The sequence below is a fragment of the Macrobrachium nipponense genome, chromosome 47 (genome assembly GCF_015104395.2).
Source record: "Macrobrachium nipponense isolate FS-2020 chromosome 47, ASM1510439v2, whole genome shotgun sequence".
NCBI lineage: Eukaryota > Metazoa > Arthropoda > Malacostraca > Decapoda > Palaemonidae > Macrobrachium > Macrobrachium nipponense.
Window position 1 is genome coordinate 25,534,775 of NC_087222.1, and position 15,620 is coordinate 25,550,394.

At 37.5% G+C, this 15,620-nt stretch overlaps 1 protein-coding gene across 1 annotated transcript; it reads left to right on the forward strand.

Annotated features, from left to right (window-relative positions):
• The first annotated feature begins 6,689 nt into the window (after positions 1-6,689).
• LOC135204785 (bestrophin-2-like) lies at positions 6,690-13,795 on the forward strand. The gene is made up of 7 exons (XM_064234962.1): positions 6,690-6,817; positions 7,561-7,671; positions 8,181-8,352; positions 8,979-9,108; positions 9,709-9,947; positions 10,412-10,645; positions 11,568-13,795. Exons 1-7 carry the CDS (start codon positions 6,747-6,749, stop codon positions 11,775-11,777), a joined length of 1,167 nt encoding a protein of 388 aa, XP_064091032.1. The 5' UTR covers positions 6,690-6,746; the 3' UTR covers positions 11,778-13,795.
• The last annotated feature ends 1,825 nt before the right edge of the window (positions 13,796-15,620 follow it).

Here is a 15,620-nt window from a genome sequence, read left to right on the forward strand (position 1 = left end):
TTATATATTTTGATCATTTCTGCTTTAAGGATTAAGATTTAGATTTTTTAATATTATCGGGAGAATTTTAAATATCAAATTTTGACGTTGAATGGTCTTATAAAATAAAGAAATGCTATATTCCCTGTGCAAAATGCCCCAGATGTGAGAAAATTGAACTGATTTGAGCTTAAAGGACCTTATAACTGAATGCGGGTCTCTCTCTCTCTCTCTCTCTCTCTCTCTCTCTCTCTCTCTCTCTCCAAATTGAATCCATTTTCTAGGTATTTCACGTCACGTCTGTTTTGTTTACGTGTCACGTCATCCTAATCATTAGACCTAACACTTTATTTTTTAATATTTCGATCAGAATTATCGTTAATGACGCCGTGATCAATATCAGGATCACATGATCGTCAAGTTGATCGTCTTGATCATCGTTAATGTTTGTCGTTAGCGGAGTTATTAGCGAGTTATCGGACGGAGTTCATTTCTGGCGTGCAAAAGTTGCACACAGTCTGGCTCATCGATCGGTTTGGCAGATTCCTAGAAACAAAACAGTTTCTCTCTCTCTCTTCTCTCTCTCTCTCTCTCTCTCTCTCTCACGCACACACACACACACACACACACACACAGACACACGATATCCCTTCTAACATTACTCTCTAGCGAATCTGAACCCTATGAAACCAACGATTTCCGTTGATAATACTTATAATATTTCCTAGACGTCCTGTCATGTCACACTAGACGCAGTGGATTGTCAAGACTTAGTATTTTGTTCAGGACAGATATATATATATATATATATAATATATATATATATATCTATATATATATATATATTCCATAATATATATATATATATAGTATATAATCGCTGTTTTTCCACGCATTCGTGGGTGCTCGTTATATACGCAACAAAGCTTACTCGACGGAGCGATCAAGATGACGTCACACGCGAACGAACAAAATCGTTAATATGTATATAAATGTTTATATATTTCGTGAGATCGGTTTGGACTAGACATTCAACTGGTTTTGACTGCTCTCTCTCTCTCTCTCTCTCCTCTTTCTCATCGTCTCTCTCTCTCTCTCTCTGCTAATCCCAAAACCTGGATTACTCTAAGCGTATTGTTCCGAATTTCTAGACTACCTCTAGTGGACTGATCCTATAGGCCTAAGACTAACATTTTCCTATCACTGGTGAATGAAGGTATATATATATATATATATATAATATATATATATATATATATATATATATATATATATATATATACACAACTTGTCCGTGCTTCAGCATGACTAGGATGGTTCCTATAGCGTCCGAAATTGTCGAATATCTTAACAAACGGTCCTACCAAAACACATAAACGGCAGCAACTGTTGGAGATAGTAGCATTAGGAAAAAAAAAAATTTTGATGGTAATGGAACACGTCACTTTAAAAGTAGCATTACACGGCCTACGTAGTATGCGAGAAACTTCGATAAAATGCTTCGCAAGATTGGTCGATAAGTTTGGCAGCATAGAAATAACAGGTTCCTGGTGATGTATACAGTGTTTGATTAAGGTTTGGGAAAACACAAACACATAGTACTCCATTGTTGTCAAATTTGATGCAACCTGTCATTGATGGCGTCCTGCACGGTATATTCAAGATTACTTTAGAATCTGTAAAGAAATAGACTAAAACTCTCAATTTCTTCATTAATATTATCAATATTATTACATCCTGCTGTATAGACTCTACTCTGTTATGTTCATTCTCAAGGCTACAAGATCTCCGTAAAAAAAAAAAAAAAAAAACAAAAAAAAACTGCTAGTCATGTTCTGTACAGGAATGCTATGAAAAAACCCGCCCCCCTGGAGGGTACAACCAAAATCAATTAATGTATCCTTAGGAATTTATACCTACTTTTTTAATCAATATTTTCACTAATATTTGCTCAATACTGACTCCTCAATCTAGCCTCTGTAGACACAGAAACTCCATGCAGCGATCCTTAGGCCTATAGGTCACGAGAAAAAGTCATAAAAGCTCCCGTGAATAGCCCAGACCTGAAGCCTCAGGCCTGCAGATGCCTATAGGGAAGGAAGGTGTAGATGTGGGAATAGTCCAGAAAACTGAGGAGGAGAATCTGATATTTATTTTCCAGAATTATGGAGAGAGGAAAGATGGAACTAAGAGTTGGGGGTGTTCCAGTGTTGCTATACATAACTGTCCACATCCATACACATATATACACATTGCCACCCCCAACCGCCTCCAATCCACTCCATTTCGATAAAAAAAATGAGCAAGATCATTCCCCTTTCAAAGTGACCTTGATAGAGAGAGAGAGAGAGATGATTATATACTACAAGCCTGCAATAGCTCACGGCCATAAGACTAGATAGGCGAATAATATCAGCCTAGACCAAGACGGGAGAATCTCTCTCTCTCTCTCTATCTCTCTCTCTCTCTCTCTCTCTCTCTCTCTTCATTATTATTATAACTTTAACTTGGGTTAGAAACTCTGGACAGGAAATTAAAACTGATAAGAAGAATGAGTTAGCAGGACACTCGGTACGTATTAGAGATTGCTCACTCGCACCGGATTTAGACGAATTGAGTCTACATTGTCAGTATCTTTTTTAAATGGACTGATGTCTACGTATTCAGGTTTTTAATATAATCCTTTGCTGTTTATTTAGGCTGTTTTTTTTATTTATTTTTTTGGTCAGAGTTGATTCATTTTTTAAAAATCGGTTTAAATCTAAGAAACTTATGGTTTATGCTGAAAACCGAACATTTTAGTCTAAAAACCGTACGTTTTAACATATAAACCATGAGGTTTAGTCTAGAAAACTCGAGTTTTAGTCTAAAATCTCAAGTTTTATCGTAAAAACGTCGGTTTAAGTCTAAGAATCTTACGGCTAATGGTGCAAACCGTAATTTTTAGTCCAAAAACCTTAAGTTTTAGTATAAAAAATAAAGTTTTAGTCTTAAACTATAAGGTTTAGTCTAAAAAACCTTAAGGTTTGGTCTAAAACCCTTAAGGTTTGGTCTAAAAACCTGCAGTTTTAGTCTAAAAGCACAAGATTTGGTCTAAAAACCTTAAGTTTTAGTCTAAAAACCTCAAATTATGGTCTAAAAACTTTAAGGTTTGGTCCAAAAACCTTAAAACTTAGTCTAAAATCCTTAAAGTTTGGTCTAAAAACCATCAAATTTGGTCTAAAAACCTTTCATCATTTGATAACTGTGGCTCATTGGTCATAGTCTTCACATCGATTATAATAGTCCCTTTAGATAATAATAATAATAATAATAATAATAATAATAATAATAATAATAATAATAATAATAATAATAATAATAATAATCATAATAATCTAATAATAATATAATAATAAAATTAATAATAATAATAATAATAATAATAATAATTCCTTCCATACCCGACTTATAAAAACCAATTACGGTTGAATTACACGCGTTATCAATAACCGCTAAGTGCCGCTAAGTAGTCACGGCAACACAGAATTCACCATAACAAGGGGTGAACCACCCTCCAGCTTACTTGAGACTAGTGCAAGATTTAGATATATTATACAGGTATCGGTCTATCGATTGTACACCTGTAGGCTACCTGTAGTATTGTTGATGTGGTATATTTGATAAATTTATATATATTTTTATATAATATTTTTCAGTTAGTTATCTGTAATGGTGCGTATTTGTCATTACAACATAAAGAGACAAAGTGTACAATTGAAAATGAGAGAAAACCCAACACACATACACACCAACAAGTCTCTCTGCGTGGGGGTACAAAGAAGGTATACCTGGAATCGTAACTCCCTCTCCCAGTCAAACTGGAACCACTCCCCCGTCCCCGCCCCACCAAAAACCGAAGCCCACTCAGAGGGGAGTTAGTGGGCCACTGTCTAATCAATAAGGCAATGAGTTTCGTGACAGCCAGCTATATAAGGCGTATTTCTGTCTCTATGATGCAGTGGAACACGCAGAAAGAAAAATTAGGTTAAGTCAATTGGAAATAGCATCCAATTGCATTGTGGGTCAAAGTGCCACTGGAAAATTAAGGAATGCAAGAATATTTCTATGCATGTATGTATTAGGAGGGTGTTCATACTTCAAAGCTTTGTTGCAGTTGTAGAAACAGCGAGACAGGATGTATGTCCTTCAATGTTTCTTGGCGCATATGACTAGCTGACATTTGCAGTCGCTTTTTAGGACATACTTCTAAACTGTAATAATCCCTAACTATGCTTTGATAATGATACTTATCACAATTTCCCCAGCTACTTCACAACACAGACCACTCGTTAATATCTTTAGTGAACTTATATTCCTTTCTCAGTGATTTTTCCCTGTATTTCACCTTGAGGTGACCTTCAAGATCGACCCTGGCTCGTGGTTTGCATGGGAGGTATGGGGTCATTCGCGGTTCCCTATATAGGCCTGTCACCTGATGATACAATAGCAGAGATTGCCTATCAACTCCGTAGCCACTGATTATATGTTTATATCTAGTATCTAGGATACCATGCGTACAGCTCAGTAGCCTGATCAATATAGTGCAGTATCGTTTCGAGAAGGAAAAGACCAATGGTAAATAAATTAAAACTCCTTTTTGTAGTCCTTTAAGTCCTGTGGAAAATCAAATCCAGGTACAGTAAAGTGGACTTGTAGGCAATAGGGAAGTTTAGCGAAAGTGACCCAAGTTCTGTTCCACTCAGCCATGGTGCTGACTACACCAACCAAAGGTGGGTAATTGGTCCCCACATACCACAATATATATATATATATATATATATAATATATATATATATATATATATATAGATAGATATATATTATATATATATATATATATAATATATATATATATATATATATAATGATTAAAAAATTACAGATGCGCATGACTTCATTAAATAAGCAAATACCAAAGGAAAATTATAGTCAGAAATCCAAGCGCTTTCGTCTTTACTAAGACATTGTCAAGGAACGAATGAAATACAATTGGAGAGAAAGTTATCAGGTAAACAACAAGATCAAAAATACCAGATGGTTAATTGTCAAAAGGGTAAAAGTTAAAGAGATAATCCAGGATTATCGGATATCACGCGGTCACAAACCCGAACATAGATTTAACCCTAACAGAAACTACAAAGTATCCGTATAGTCCAAAACATGTAAAAACTGAATGTATTAATTTTGTTGCTTATATTCATCTGCAACTTTTTCATTATGAGGGCATCAAGTTTAAATAAACCAAGACTTAGATTCAGAACATTGCCATTATTTGACTTGATGAAACAAGATTCAATGATATTCCTTTCATTACATGGGATTAAGGCTCTTGCTTGACTTCAGTTAATAGGATGATCTAAATCTCTCATATGTACGAATGATGCATTCGATATTTGCCCAGTTCTCACAGAACATTGGTGCTGTTTGAGACGTTGTGAAAGAGATTTACCGGTTTGTCCGTAATAGACTTTATCACACTTTTTGCAAGGAATTTCATATATGCAGCCTGGAAGATATTTAGGAGAATTTTTTATTAATATATATACATATATATATATATATATATATATAATATATATATATATATATATATATATCATATATAATGGTGCAAAATATTTAATACTAAAAGTAAAATCAGAAGCGGAGACTTGGGAGGTTGATAACCCACATAGGACGTTAAAGAGTTCCAGTATTGATAGATTTCGTAATGTGCAACCATCGTGAATTATTTCTTTTTTGTCCCTAGAACCAGGGTGTTATTTAGAACCAGCTCGAACCGGTTCTATAGCACTGACCTTTCCATATGTGTGTGTGTGTGTGTGTAGAGAGAGAGAGAGAGAGGGAGAAGTAACTCCAAAGATCCAACAGGCCGATAATGATGAAGGCTTAACGTTGTTAAACACTGCATTGCAGAATTGGAGTCGATATACCTGACACCTCTCTCTCTCTCTCTCTCTCTCTCTCTCTCTCTCTCTCTCTCTCTCTCTCTCTCTCTCTCTATCTATCTCTCTCTTTATGTCAGTATAAAGTAGATCATGAAAACCACAGTCATGCAGTGAAAGACAGAGATAGAGAGAGAATGTTGACAGTAAAGATATTTGATAGCAGAAATCTAAAACTTACACAAATATATTAAATGTGATAATATTACGAAGTCGAATTCTCACCACGACATTTCGACCAAGAGTGTATCTCGTTATTGCCGACAATTGATGAGATTCTGGGAGAGATGTGAGTGAAAATCTTGTGGGGAAAAATACATAAAATCCCCGTACAAGGGAAACTTGCATGACGGTACTGGCCCTTAGCATCTATGATACTCTGGCACAGTGCCAGCAGTTCCTCGTAGTACTGGAAGATGTTCATCTCTGGAACTGTGCCAGCGTCTTCTACAGTAACCAGACTTCCATTACTCGATACATTTACAGGTCCATGTTCCCTAATGTCGAGATTAAACTTTGTGACAGAAGAATGCCTCATTCATTTCATATTTTTTGCCTGAGTGCCACTTTCCTCAGAGCTGAATGACCCCGTAGGATCCCATCGCTTCGCCCTTGGGCTCAGTTCTATACTGTATTCTATTCTAAGCTAGAAAAATAAGGATATAGAAGGATTAAATACAAATAAATCCATTGTGTACTACTCGCCAAAATATGGTTTTGAACTTGTTCATTTTTTTTTTTACTTTTCCAGTAAATTGTGGTCAGAGGAAAATAAGGCAAGATGACGGTGGTCTACGCAGATATAATGGCCAGCCAGGGCAACTTTGGCTCATTCTGGAGGCTGTTGGCTAGGTAAGTTTGATGCCCACACACACATAAATACTTACACACTCATATATGTCTGTAAATTTGAGCATGTGCCTGTTTGTCTACACATACGTAGTTTATTGTCTATCACGTATCACAATTTTTTGGCCATTTTTCATATTGCCAAAACCTCAGCACACTTATATATATATATATATATATATATATTATATATATATATATATGTGTGTGTGTGTATATATATGTATATATATTATTAATATATTATTATATATATATATGCAGAAGCCAGGTACTATGTCGTACCTCTAAGTAAATGGGGATACAATCCACAATGAAGTAAAATCCTCTTGTAGTTTAAAATATATATAACTTGTACAGGATTAAAGCTTTCGACCATCAACTGTGGTCTTGTTCACTAAAATGTGAACAAGACCACAGTTGATGGTCGAAAGCTTTAATCCTGTACAAGTTATATATATTTTAAACTACAAGAGGATTTTACTTCATTGTGGATTGTATCCCCATATATATATCTATATATAGTATATATATATATATATATATATATATATTACTTCTGCATTCAAGCATGCAAGTACTTTCACGTTTGCGCGTCAAAAGATCATACATACTGAGGATGTCCATATGAATAGGGTTCATCTTCTGAATAATGATGACAATGATAAGAGGATAATAATCCTGGTTATTACCAGCAATCAACAGAGAAGACCTCAATACTGACCACAAACAATTGCTCTCAACAGATGGCGTGGGAGCGTCTACAAGATGGTGTGGCAGGACATGTTGGTGTATACCATCCTCTTCCTGATTCTGTCGCTAACCTATCGCTTCGCTCTCAACGAAACGCAGAGGACGTAAGTTAATTCCCTCCTCTGGGGAACTATTGTGATTCTGAAAGGTAAATTCGAATAGCTTTGTCAGTTTTTGCGTTCACTGTGTTCCTCAATGTCTGTAGTTGACGGTTATACAAGTAGATCTCTTTCACATAAGATGGAAGTAAGACAAGTTCATTCTTATGTAAAATGGAATTAAGCCTATTTCACTCTAATGTCAGGTGGAATTAAGACTAATTCACTCTCATGTCAGCTGGAAATAAGACTGTTTCACTTTAAGACAAATTCACTCTCATGTCAGCTGGAAATAAGACGAATTCACTCTCATGGCAGCTGGAAATATGACTGTTTCACTTTCATATCACCTGGAAATAAGACAAATTCACTCTCATGTCAGCTGGAAATAAGACTATTACACTCTTATGCAAAATAGAAATAAGACCCAGGTTCATTCTTGTGTAAGATGGCAATAAGACTTAAGTTCACTCTTATGTCAGCTGGAAATAAGACTTGGTTTTGATTCCTCCCAGGAGCTTCGAGATGGTCGTCATGCACTGTGCGAGGTTCCGGAACGTCATCCCCGTATCGTTCGTGTTGGGCTTCTTCGTGTCCCTCGTCGTCAGCCGTTGGTGGGGGATGTACCAGAGTCTCCCGTGGCCGGACACGACGGCTATCGTGGCGTCGTCTCTCATACCAGGACAGGTGAGAGAACCCTAGTCTTCATTAATGGTTGAGAATAGTAGTAGGTACCTGTTTAGTTCACTCATCTTGGTTGTTCAGTGTCTACGTCAGATACCAGTCCAATCTTTCGAGATGGAATAGACCCCTGACGCCTTCTGATGAGAGAATATCTATGGCAGGCATAAGACTTGAGCAGAATGATCAGAAACACTGGCTTTACTTGAATGTAGCCTTTTCACCAGTGGAGCAAACTATAGTTCTTCAAGGTGGAAGAAAGAGGGAAAGGTGCACTGTATTGCCAAGTGTCGTAGAGACCCTTATAGGCAAAAGAGCAGGATTGATATCATTAGAGGATCAGAGTATATCAGGGTAATGAATCATAGCCAATATGGTGGTCATGTTTATTCTATTACTATTTAATGTTGGATAGCTGACAGGTTATAACTACCGGTACTGACCTTATAACCTAGTTTGAAAGTATAACCTACCTTTTTTGTAAATATTCAATGCAGTCGTGAACAAAAACATAGCCTAAAAAAATTAGTCAGAGACAGGAAAATCAACACAGTGCTGCAGCTTCAATTGATGGCAGATATCTGAGGCTGCGCAAGTGGTACCAGATGACTTATCTAGATCTTCTTTCCCAGGATGCAGAGTCTTGCGCCATCCGGGGGACAATTCTGCGATATGTGAACCTGTCGATTGCCCTGACGTTTTGCACGGTCTCCCCAGCGGTAAAGAAGAAGTTCAAGGGACTCAATGGCTTGGTGGCTGCAGGTGAGTGAGGAACTCTGGACAGTTTATTCATTGTGGTGTCGTGACCTGTGCTTAGGAATCATTTGTCTAAAGCAAGGTATCCTAGAACTGCAACAGGCTCAGTCGTTTGACATTTGGAAGAAGCAACCATTAGCACAATGAGAGATTAACTTTAAAATCCTTTTGCTCTGATTTTGAAAGAATAGCTCTGCAGAAGTGAAAAGCACCCATGCACCTCAGATTTCATTTCCGAAGTCCAGTAGGTAGCTATTCATGAATTACTGCTTTAGTCTGAATCGTTTATGTGTATGGAAGTTACATAACAGGGAGAACAATGTTCTTGAAGTACATTCAAAACATGTCAGAGTGAAAATCCAATTCAAGTGCCAGTGATAGTTATCACCAATTATCTGTTCACCCTTCAAATATAATTTTCTGTTTTAAAATCAAGAAATATAGAACTGATATCATCAAACGTTCACACTGGAAGTTACCATCTTTTGCAATCACTTTCTGAGGAACTTGTCACTTCCAAGTTATGGTGGTCTTACACCATCAAACTCTCACTCGTTCAGTCCACTGTCCAAACATGAGTTGGTGTTTTACCTTCATCCCACATAGGCTACTTGACAGAAGACGAGATGATCGTCATTGAAACCCTCAACACCAGGACGAAGGAACACAAGACGTGGGTCCCGATCATGTGGGCTTGTAAGCTAGTCGACAAGGCCCGCAAAGCGAACCTCATCAGCAGCGACACGCACCAGAAGACTGTCATAGGAGAGATTCTTGTCGTGAGAACCAAGTGCGGAGAACTCCTTGGCTGGAACACCTACAACATACCCTTAGTCTATACCCAGGTAAGTTACCACCGAAGCTTCGGTTGGTTGTAGTTGAAAAGTTTGTCCGCAAAGCCATGTTTCTGGAGACAATTTTGCTCCGTACGCCTTCCTTGCTATGGTCCTCTCTGGGATTTGCCTTATGTCTGAAGACTCTGGAAATCTGTGAGGCCAGATGCTTGACCTGCCATAGAAGTAGTGACCCAAAACAGATCTGATCATTCACAGATGGTCCCGTAATTCTCCAATCTCGACAATACTGTTCTGTATCAGGAAAGCTCCATTTGGTTAGTGGTCAGGCATTGACAGTTTAATTAGGTGTATTTAGTGTGATTCCCAGCATTTCTTAACTCAAAGCTGGTAGGAAACATCCCCAATGTAACTGGGAAATGGCTCATTGTTACTGAACTGCTGAAAAGAGAAATCTGACTGAAGATCTCACAAGAATTATGGTTATCCTTTCATGCACCAATTCAACCTTCCAGGTCGTGACAATAGCCGTGTACACATTCTTCATCTTCTCTATCATCGGAGAGCAGTTCCTGGACCCGGCAAAGAAGTATGAGGACCGCGGCATCGATATCTACGTGCCAGTCTTCTCGTTCCTGCAGCTTTTCTTCTACATAGGGTGGCTCAAAGTTGCAGAGGCCCTACTCAATCCCTTCGGCGAGGACGACCACGACTTCGAGTTCATTCCTATGCTGAGGAGGCATCGAGAGGTAAGGTCTTTCCACGTCTTCAATTGTGGGGGACATGGGCTGGGTTATGTTGCCCCATTGTCCTGCCCAAATGTTCCTGGTCACCAAAAGTTTTATGCTCAGAGCTCACTCATCCAAGTTCTTTCACATCTCTTGAGAATGCAGAGCTCATTTCAGTATAAGTTAACGGTAGCTGTGGCCTTTTAAATTGCAGTAGACACTACCAAGGCTATTTTTACCCAATGGTCCTTCTCAAAAGTTCTTGGTCTTAAAATATTTATGCCCTGAGCTCATTCAGAGTAGCTTCCGTTCAAGTTCTGTTGCCTCAGTGGCTATAAGTTATGATAAGTTGAAACTGAATTTCAAAGGCGTTCATGGTTTGACTGTAGGTAACGATCTCCGTCTCCTGTATAAGATAAGTTGTTTTAGCAGTGATCTTTCCCAAGTTCCCAAGTGTAAGTTCTTTTCTGTAATGGCCCTTCATTCTGTCAAGAGAAGAGACATTTTAGTTAGCCATTAATTTTATGTACTCAGCTTATTTTGAGCAGATATCACAGTGGGAATCAAGTAACCCAGAACACTGGCTTTCCCTAACTTTCAGATTCTTACTAGAAACTTTTATGCTTAAAACAACCTCCAGATGCAAATGAGAAACGTTTTATGGATAGTACAAAGTAACAACACTACCTTCTTTGATTTCACAGTGTTTTGTTGTCCTCCTTTCAATAATCCCTGATTATTGACAGGGTTGGAGAAAGCATCTCTGGATGCAAAAAATGGCAGGACTGTCAAGAAATTTACCGGTTCAGTTTGATGTAGAAAATCATGTCCACGAAGTTCATAAAACAGTTTGTGTTTCTGCTTACTGCCACTAGGTGTTCTCACAGCCCAGTATGACAGATCCCTCCCATCCTACCAATGTAATCCTGTCTATTCCCACCAGATGTCAGCGCTGCTCTGCAACCCCAGTCAGTCTGATCTGCCAAACGCTGTCGTCGATGGCAAGGAAAAGGCCCTGGTCGAACCTATGTCCCCAAAAGGTGATAACAATGGCACTAACATTCTGATACCGGGTAGTATGAGCCCGGTTGAGACGGTTATCACGACGGACGGGAAGGCGAACTTCTTCAAGTGTCAGGTTAATGGACCTTGAAGAGGAGAGAAGAGCAATTGGGCTTCTGTTGGTATGAGGCCATGAGATCAGAGGCATGTTCACAAGATATAAAAGTGTGTCGTGTGTATTTTGAATCGAAGAGGACCTACGGATACTGAAAGCGAAACGGAGAGTTGTCGAATGAGCGTTGTCAGTATTCCACCGATGTTAAAATGCATTCCAGTTTCAACACCTCAGGGGTATCAGAAGATTGACAAGTGGATAGTATTCCTTAGTATTAACAGTTAAGGGTATAAAACACTCTCTAGTTCCAGATTAAGTAGTATGAGAAATATCTGTTTTGAAAACTTCGAACATACCCAGTGTTTTCACATTTTCAGTTTTGTCTGAAAGTATTTTTTGGAACTGAGTAACAAACCAATTTTCGTGAAATTCTAAAGCAACCAACAGACTTACCTCAAAGAGGGGCCTATGTATTTGGAAACACAGAGTATCTTAACTCAAGTAGTTGTGTCTTAGCCTCTCGAAAGGTACCTGAAGACTCAGTAGATGTAGGGGACTTCAACATCAAGTAGAAAGTTCAGCTGAGATCAATGTGGAACTCTTTGACATCATACTTCCCAACTGGGACCAGAAAGTGACGACACATCAGTCTATGAAAAAAATGGTACAATACGACTCAGTTGGGACTTGAAAGACGATTTAGAATAGGGATAAAACGTGTCCACTTGATGTGTAAAATAAGCAAGAACTAGCAGTCCTGCATTATTTGTTAGTATAAGAGAAACCAGCTTAATCTTTGGACAATAAAAACTTTGTACTTTGTTACTTGTCTACAGTAGCCATTTGTGTATAGTGGCACATTAAACCTGCCTGCAGATCAGGCTACAGGTTTGATATGTAAGTCCACATTGGAGAATTCTGACGAAAGTTCCCCCAGTGGAGGTATATTTCAGAGTCTCAAAATGACTGGAGATCTGTAGTTGAGAGCTTTATAAGCCTTTCAGAGACTTCAGACTTTGTCCCAGGGAGTTTTGTGTCAGGCACTTTCTTATGACGCTTCAGAAAACTGCTAGAAACAGCCCACAAGGTTCTACCATGGTGAATTCATAGTACAATCCTCAGACGAATTTTCACTGTGATGTGTTTTATGTTTTAACAGGTCAGGCACAAAGTACCCAAATTATTCTGCATATATAGAAGTGTTGTACTTTCACAGATAGAAGATACCAGTTGCTGTGTGCTGACGAACAGCGTGCTAGATATATCTGCAGGCATGAAAGCCCTTATGAATGTAAACAGTTTATCTCCAACCAACCTTCACTGAAAAAAACAGCAAAAATAATTTGTCATGATTTGAAATATTACGTAGCCCCAGACTGTCTTCAAGAACATACACTTTAGCTAGTTTGTACTCAATTACTTTTAATTTTTTTATATGATATTTACTTCCATTTAGCCTTAGGTTTATGGAGCATAGATAGGTTTTGGTATAGATCTGTTCAGAGAATTCTCATTTTATGCTTTACGTATTTTTTTAATTCTGAACCTGGGTGTATAGGGCATTTTTTTAAACATATGATGATTCAGCTGTAAGTGATTATGTTAGCCAAGAATGCATACACTAATGTTTATACATACATACATACATATAAACAAAGCTTTCAGTTAAAGTATATTATCCTAATTCTAAGTGTAGTTTGTGTTTATCTTGAGAGAAAGAGAAAGAGAGATCATATATTGGAGAGAATGGACCTTAAAGGTTCTCTCTCTCTCTCTCTCTCTCTCTCTCTCTCTCTCTCTCTCTCTCTCTCTCTCTCTCTCTCTCTCTCTCTCTCTCTCTCTCTCTCTCTCTCTCTCTCTCAGTGTTATGTTGTCCAGTGTGTTTTTTGAGAAAGAGAGGGAGAGAGAGAGAGAGAATTTTACCTCAATTTCTGTCCTTGTGCAATATGCAAGTTGCATATTATTCCATAAATAATAATAATAATGTAATTCCATTTTGTACCAAGTGCTGGAATATTTTTGTATAACGTCTGATGGTATATAAAGTAAATCTTTTATTCGAATGTTATCACATTTTATTCAATACTTTCCTAATCCTCTATATTTCAATTTTTTATATTTTTAATTTATTTTTTTATAATTTCATTCATTTATTTATCACGTTATCCATCGTGGTGTCTGTTCAAGGAAGATTCGTAGTAGTTTTTTTAATCGAATATTTGAATGGTTTAGAAATGCATAAAGACGGAAATAAATAGATAAATGGATAGAAGAATGATTAAATTATTGAATGGATAAGTAAATAAATCGATAAATAGAGAAATAGACGCATAAATGAAGAAATAAAATGGGTGACAAGAGGAAGACTTGCTGGTCAGTCGTCGAGTCTGGGTTTAATATTCTCATTTTCTATGAAGGTCATTAGAGAGAACGTTACGAAATTATGGGTGACTTATTTACTCTCTCTCTCTCTCTCTCTCTCTCTCTCTCTCTCTCTCTCTCTCTCTCTCTCTCTCTTCTCTCTCTCTCTCTCTCTCTCTCTCTCTCTCTGCTTGAGGATAGGCCTATAGGGATTAACTCCTCCGTGTAGTGATCCCCGAACACATGCTTGGAGAATAGGCCTATTATATTAAATAATATTAAATCCCTTGTAGTATTCCTACATCCAGTGACCTTATAAATCCATATATAGGCTATATACATATATACAGTGGCGTACTAAATGGGGGGTTGGGGGGGGGGGGCGGTCCGCCCCGGGTGACAGCTTGAGGGTGGTGTCATAAAGGCTCATAGATTATAATATCCAATTCCTCCGTTTGATGTTTCCAATATTTATTTTTACTATTATTATTGTTATTATTATTATTTGAGACATTAAAAGACCAAAAAGAAAATGTAGTGTGTGAGTTTTCATTTTTGTCATTTCTCTCATTCTGGTGTGGTATATTGGAAGAAGTGGACCTCACGCAAAGATATTTGCAAACAGACGGAATAGACTTGGAGAAATGCTGTGTAAAGATCAAAGGTTTGAAATTGTTCTTTAGAAGTCAGCGCAATGAAATTGTAGAGAAAGCAATTGTATATGCAAGTCAACTATGTGAAGAAATGGAGGAGATCAGTGTTTGAATGTAAAGATAAGTTTAGTCAAGAACTGAATGTTCGATCAGAGGCCATGGATGATGTGCTGTCAACATTAGCAGCCATTCAGCCACACATTTTGCTCTCTGCAAATGAAGAATAACTTCAGGAAAGCATCTCGAGCGTGTCTAAGATTTTCAATGAAATTCCAGAACAGGAGGTCAAAGTGGAAATTGTGTGACTCAGAAGACACCTGGAGGCCGCCAAAATCACGACCAAAGAAGCAACACTTGGACGATCTTACAGTTTCTCAAGTTCGTTGTCGAATGGGGCTTTGGAGAATCCTTGCCAAAATTATCTCTGTGCATGAGACTCTTTTTAACAATTTGTGTATCAGTAGCATCATGCGAAAGAAGTTTCTCTAAGCTAAAGCTTATAAAGAATGATCTTCGATTAACAATGAGTCAGGCAAGATTGAACAGTCTTGCTATAATTTCTATAGAAAATGAATATGTAAAGAATATTAGAATTGATGATGTCATCGACAAGTTTGGTACTGTTGAGTCACGTAGAACGAGAGTGTAAAATTGGTCTTATTTAGTAAATCAGAAGGAGAATATTTAGCTTTACTTAAAGATGCTTTTTATACAATGAGATCTTTTCTGTGGCCAAACAAAAGTTACGATTATAGTTTTATCTAGCCTACAATATGCATTTATTACAAGTGGCTAAAAATGAAATGTCAGTGTACTATTATTGTTTAAGAATTACAAGATATCAATAAAAAAAAACTATATATTC

Excerpts from the sequence above, each read along its gene's own strand:
- LOC135204785 (XM_064234962.1), top strand. The coding sequence starts at position 6,747 with ATGACGGTGGTCTACGCAGATATAATGGCCAGCCAGGGCAACTTTGGC. Across the intron at positions 7,672-8,180 it reads CTCAACGAAACGCAGAGGAC|GAGCTTCGAGATGGTCGTCA; the intron begins GTAAGTTAATTC and ends GATTCCTCCCAG. Across the intron at positions 8,353-8,978 it reads CGTCTCTCATACCAGGACAG|GATGCAGAGTCTTGCGCCAT; the intron begins GTGAGAGAACCC and ends CTTCTTTCCCAG.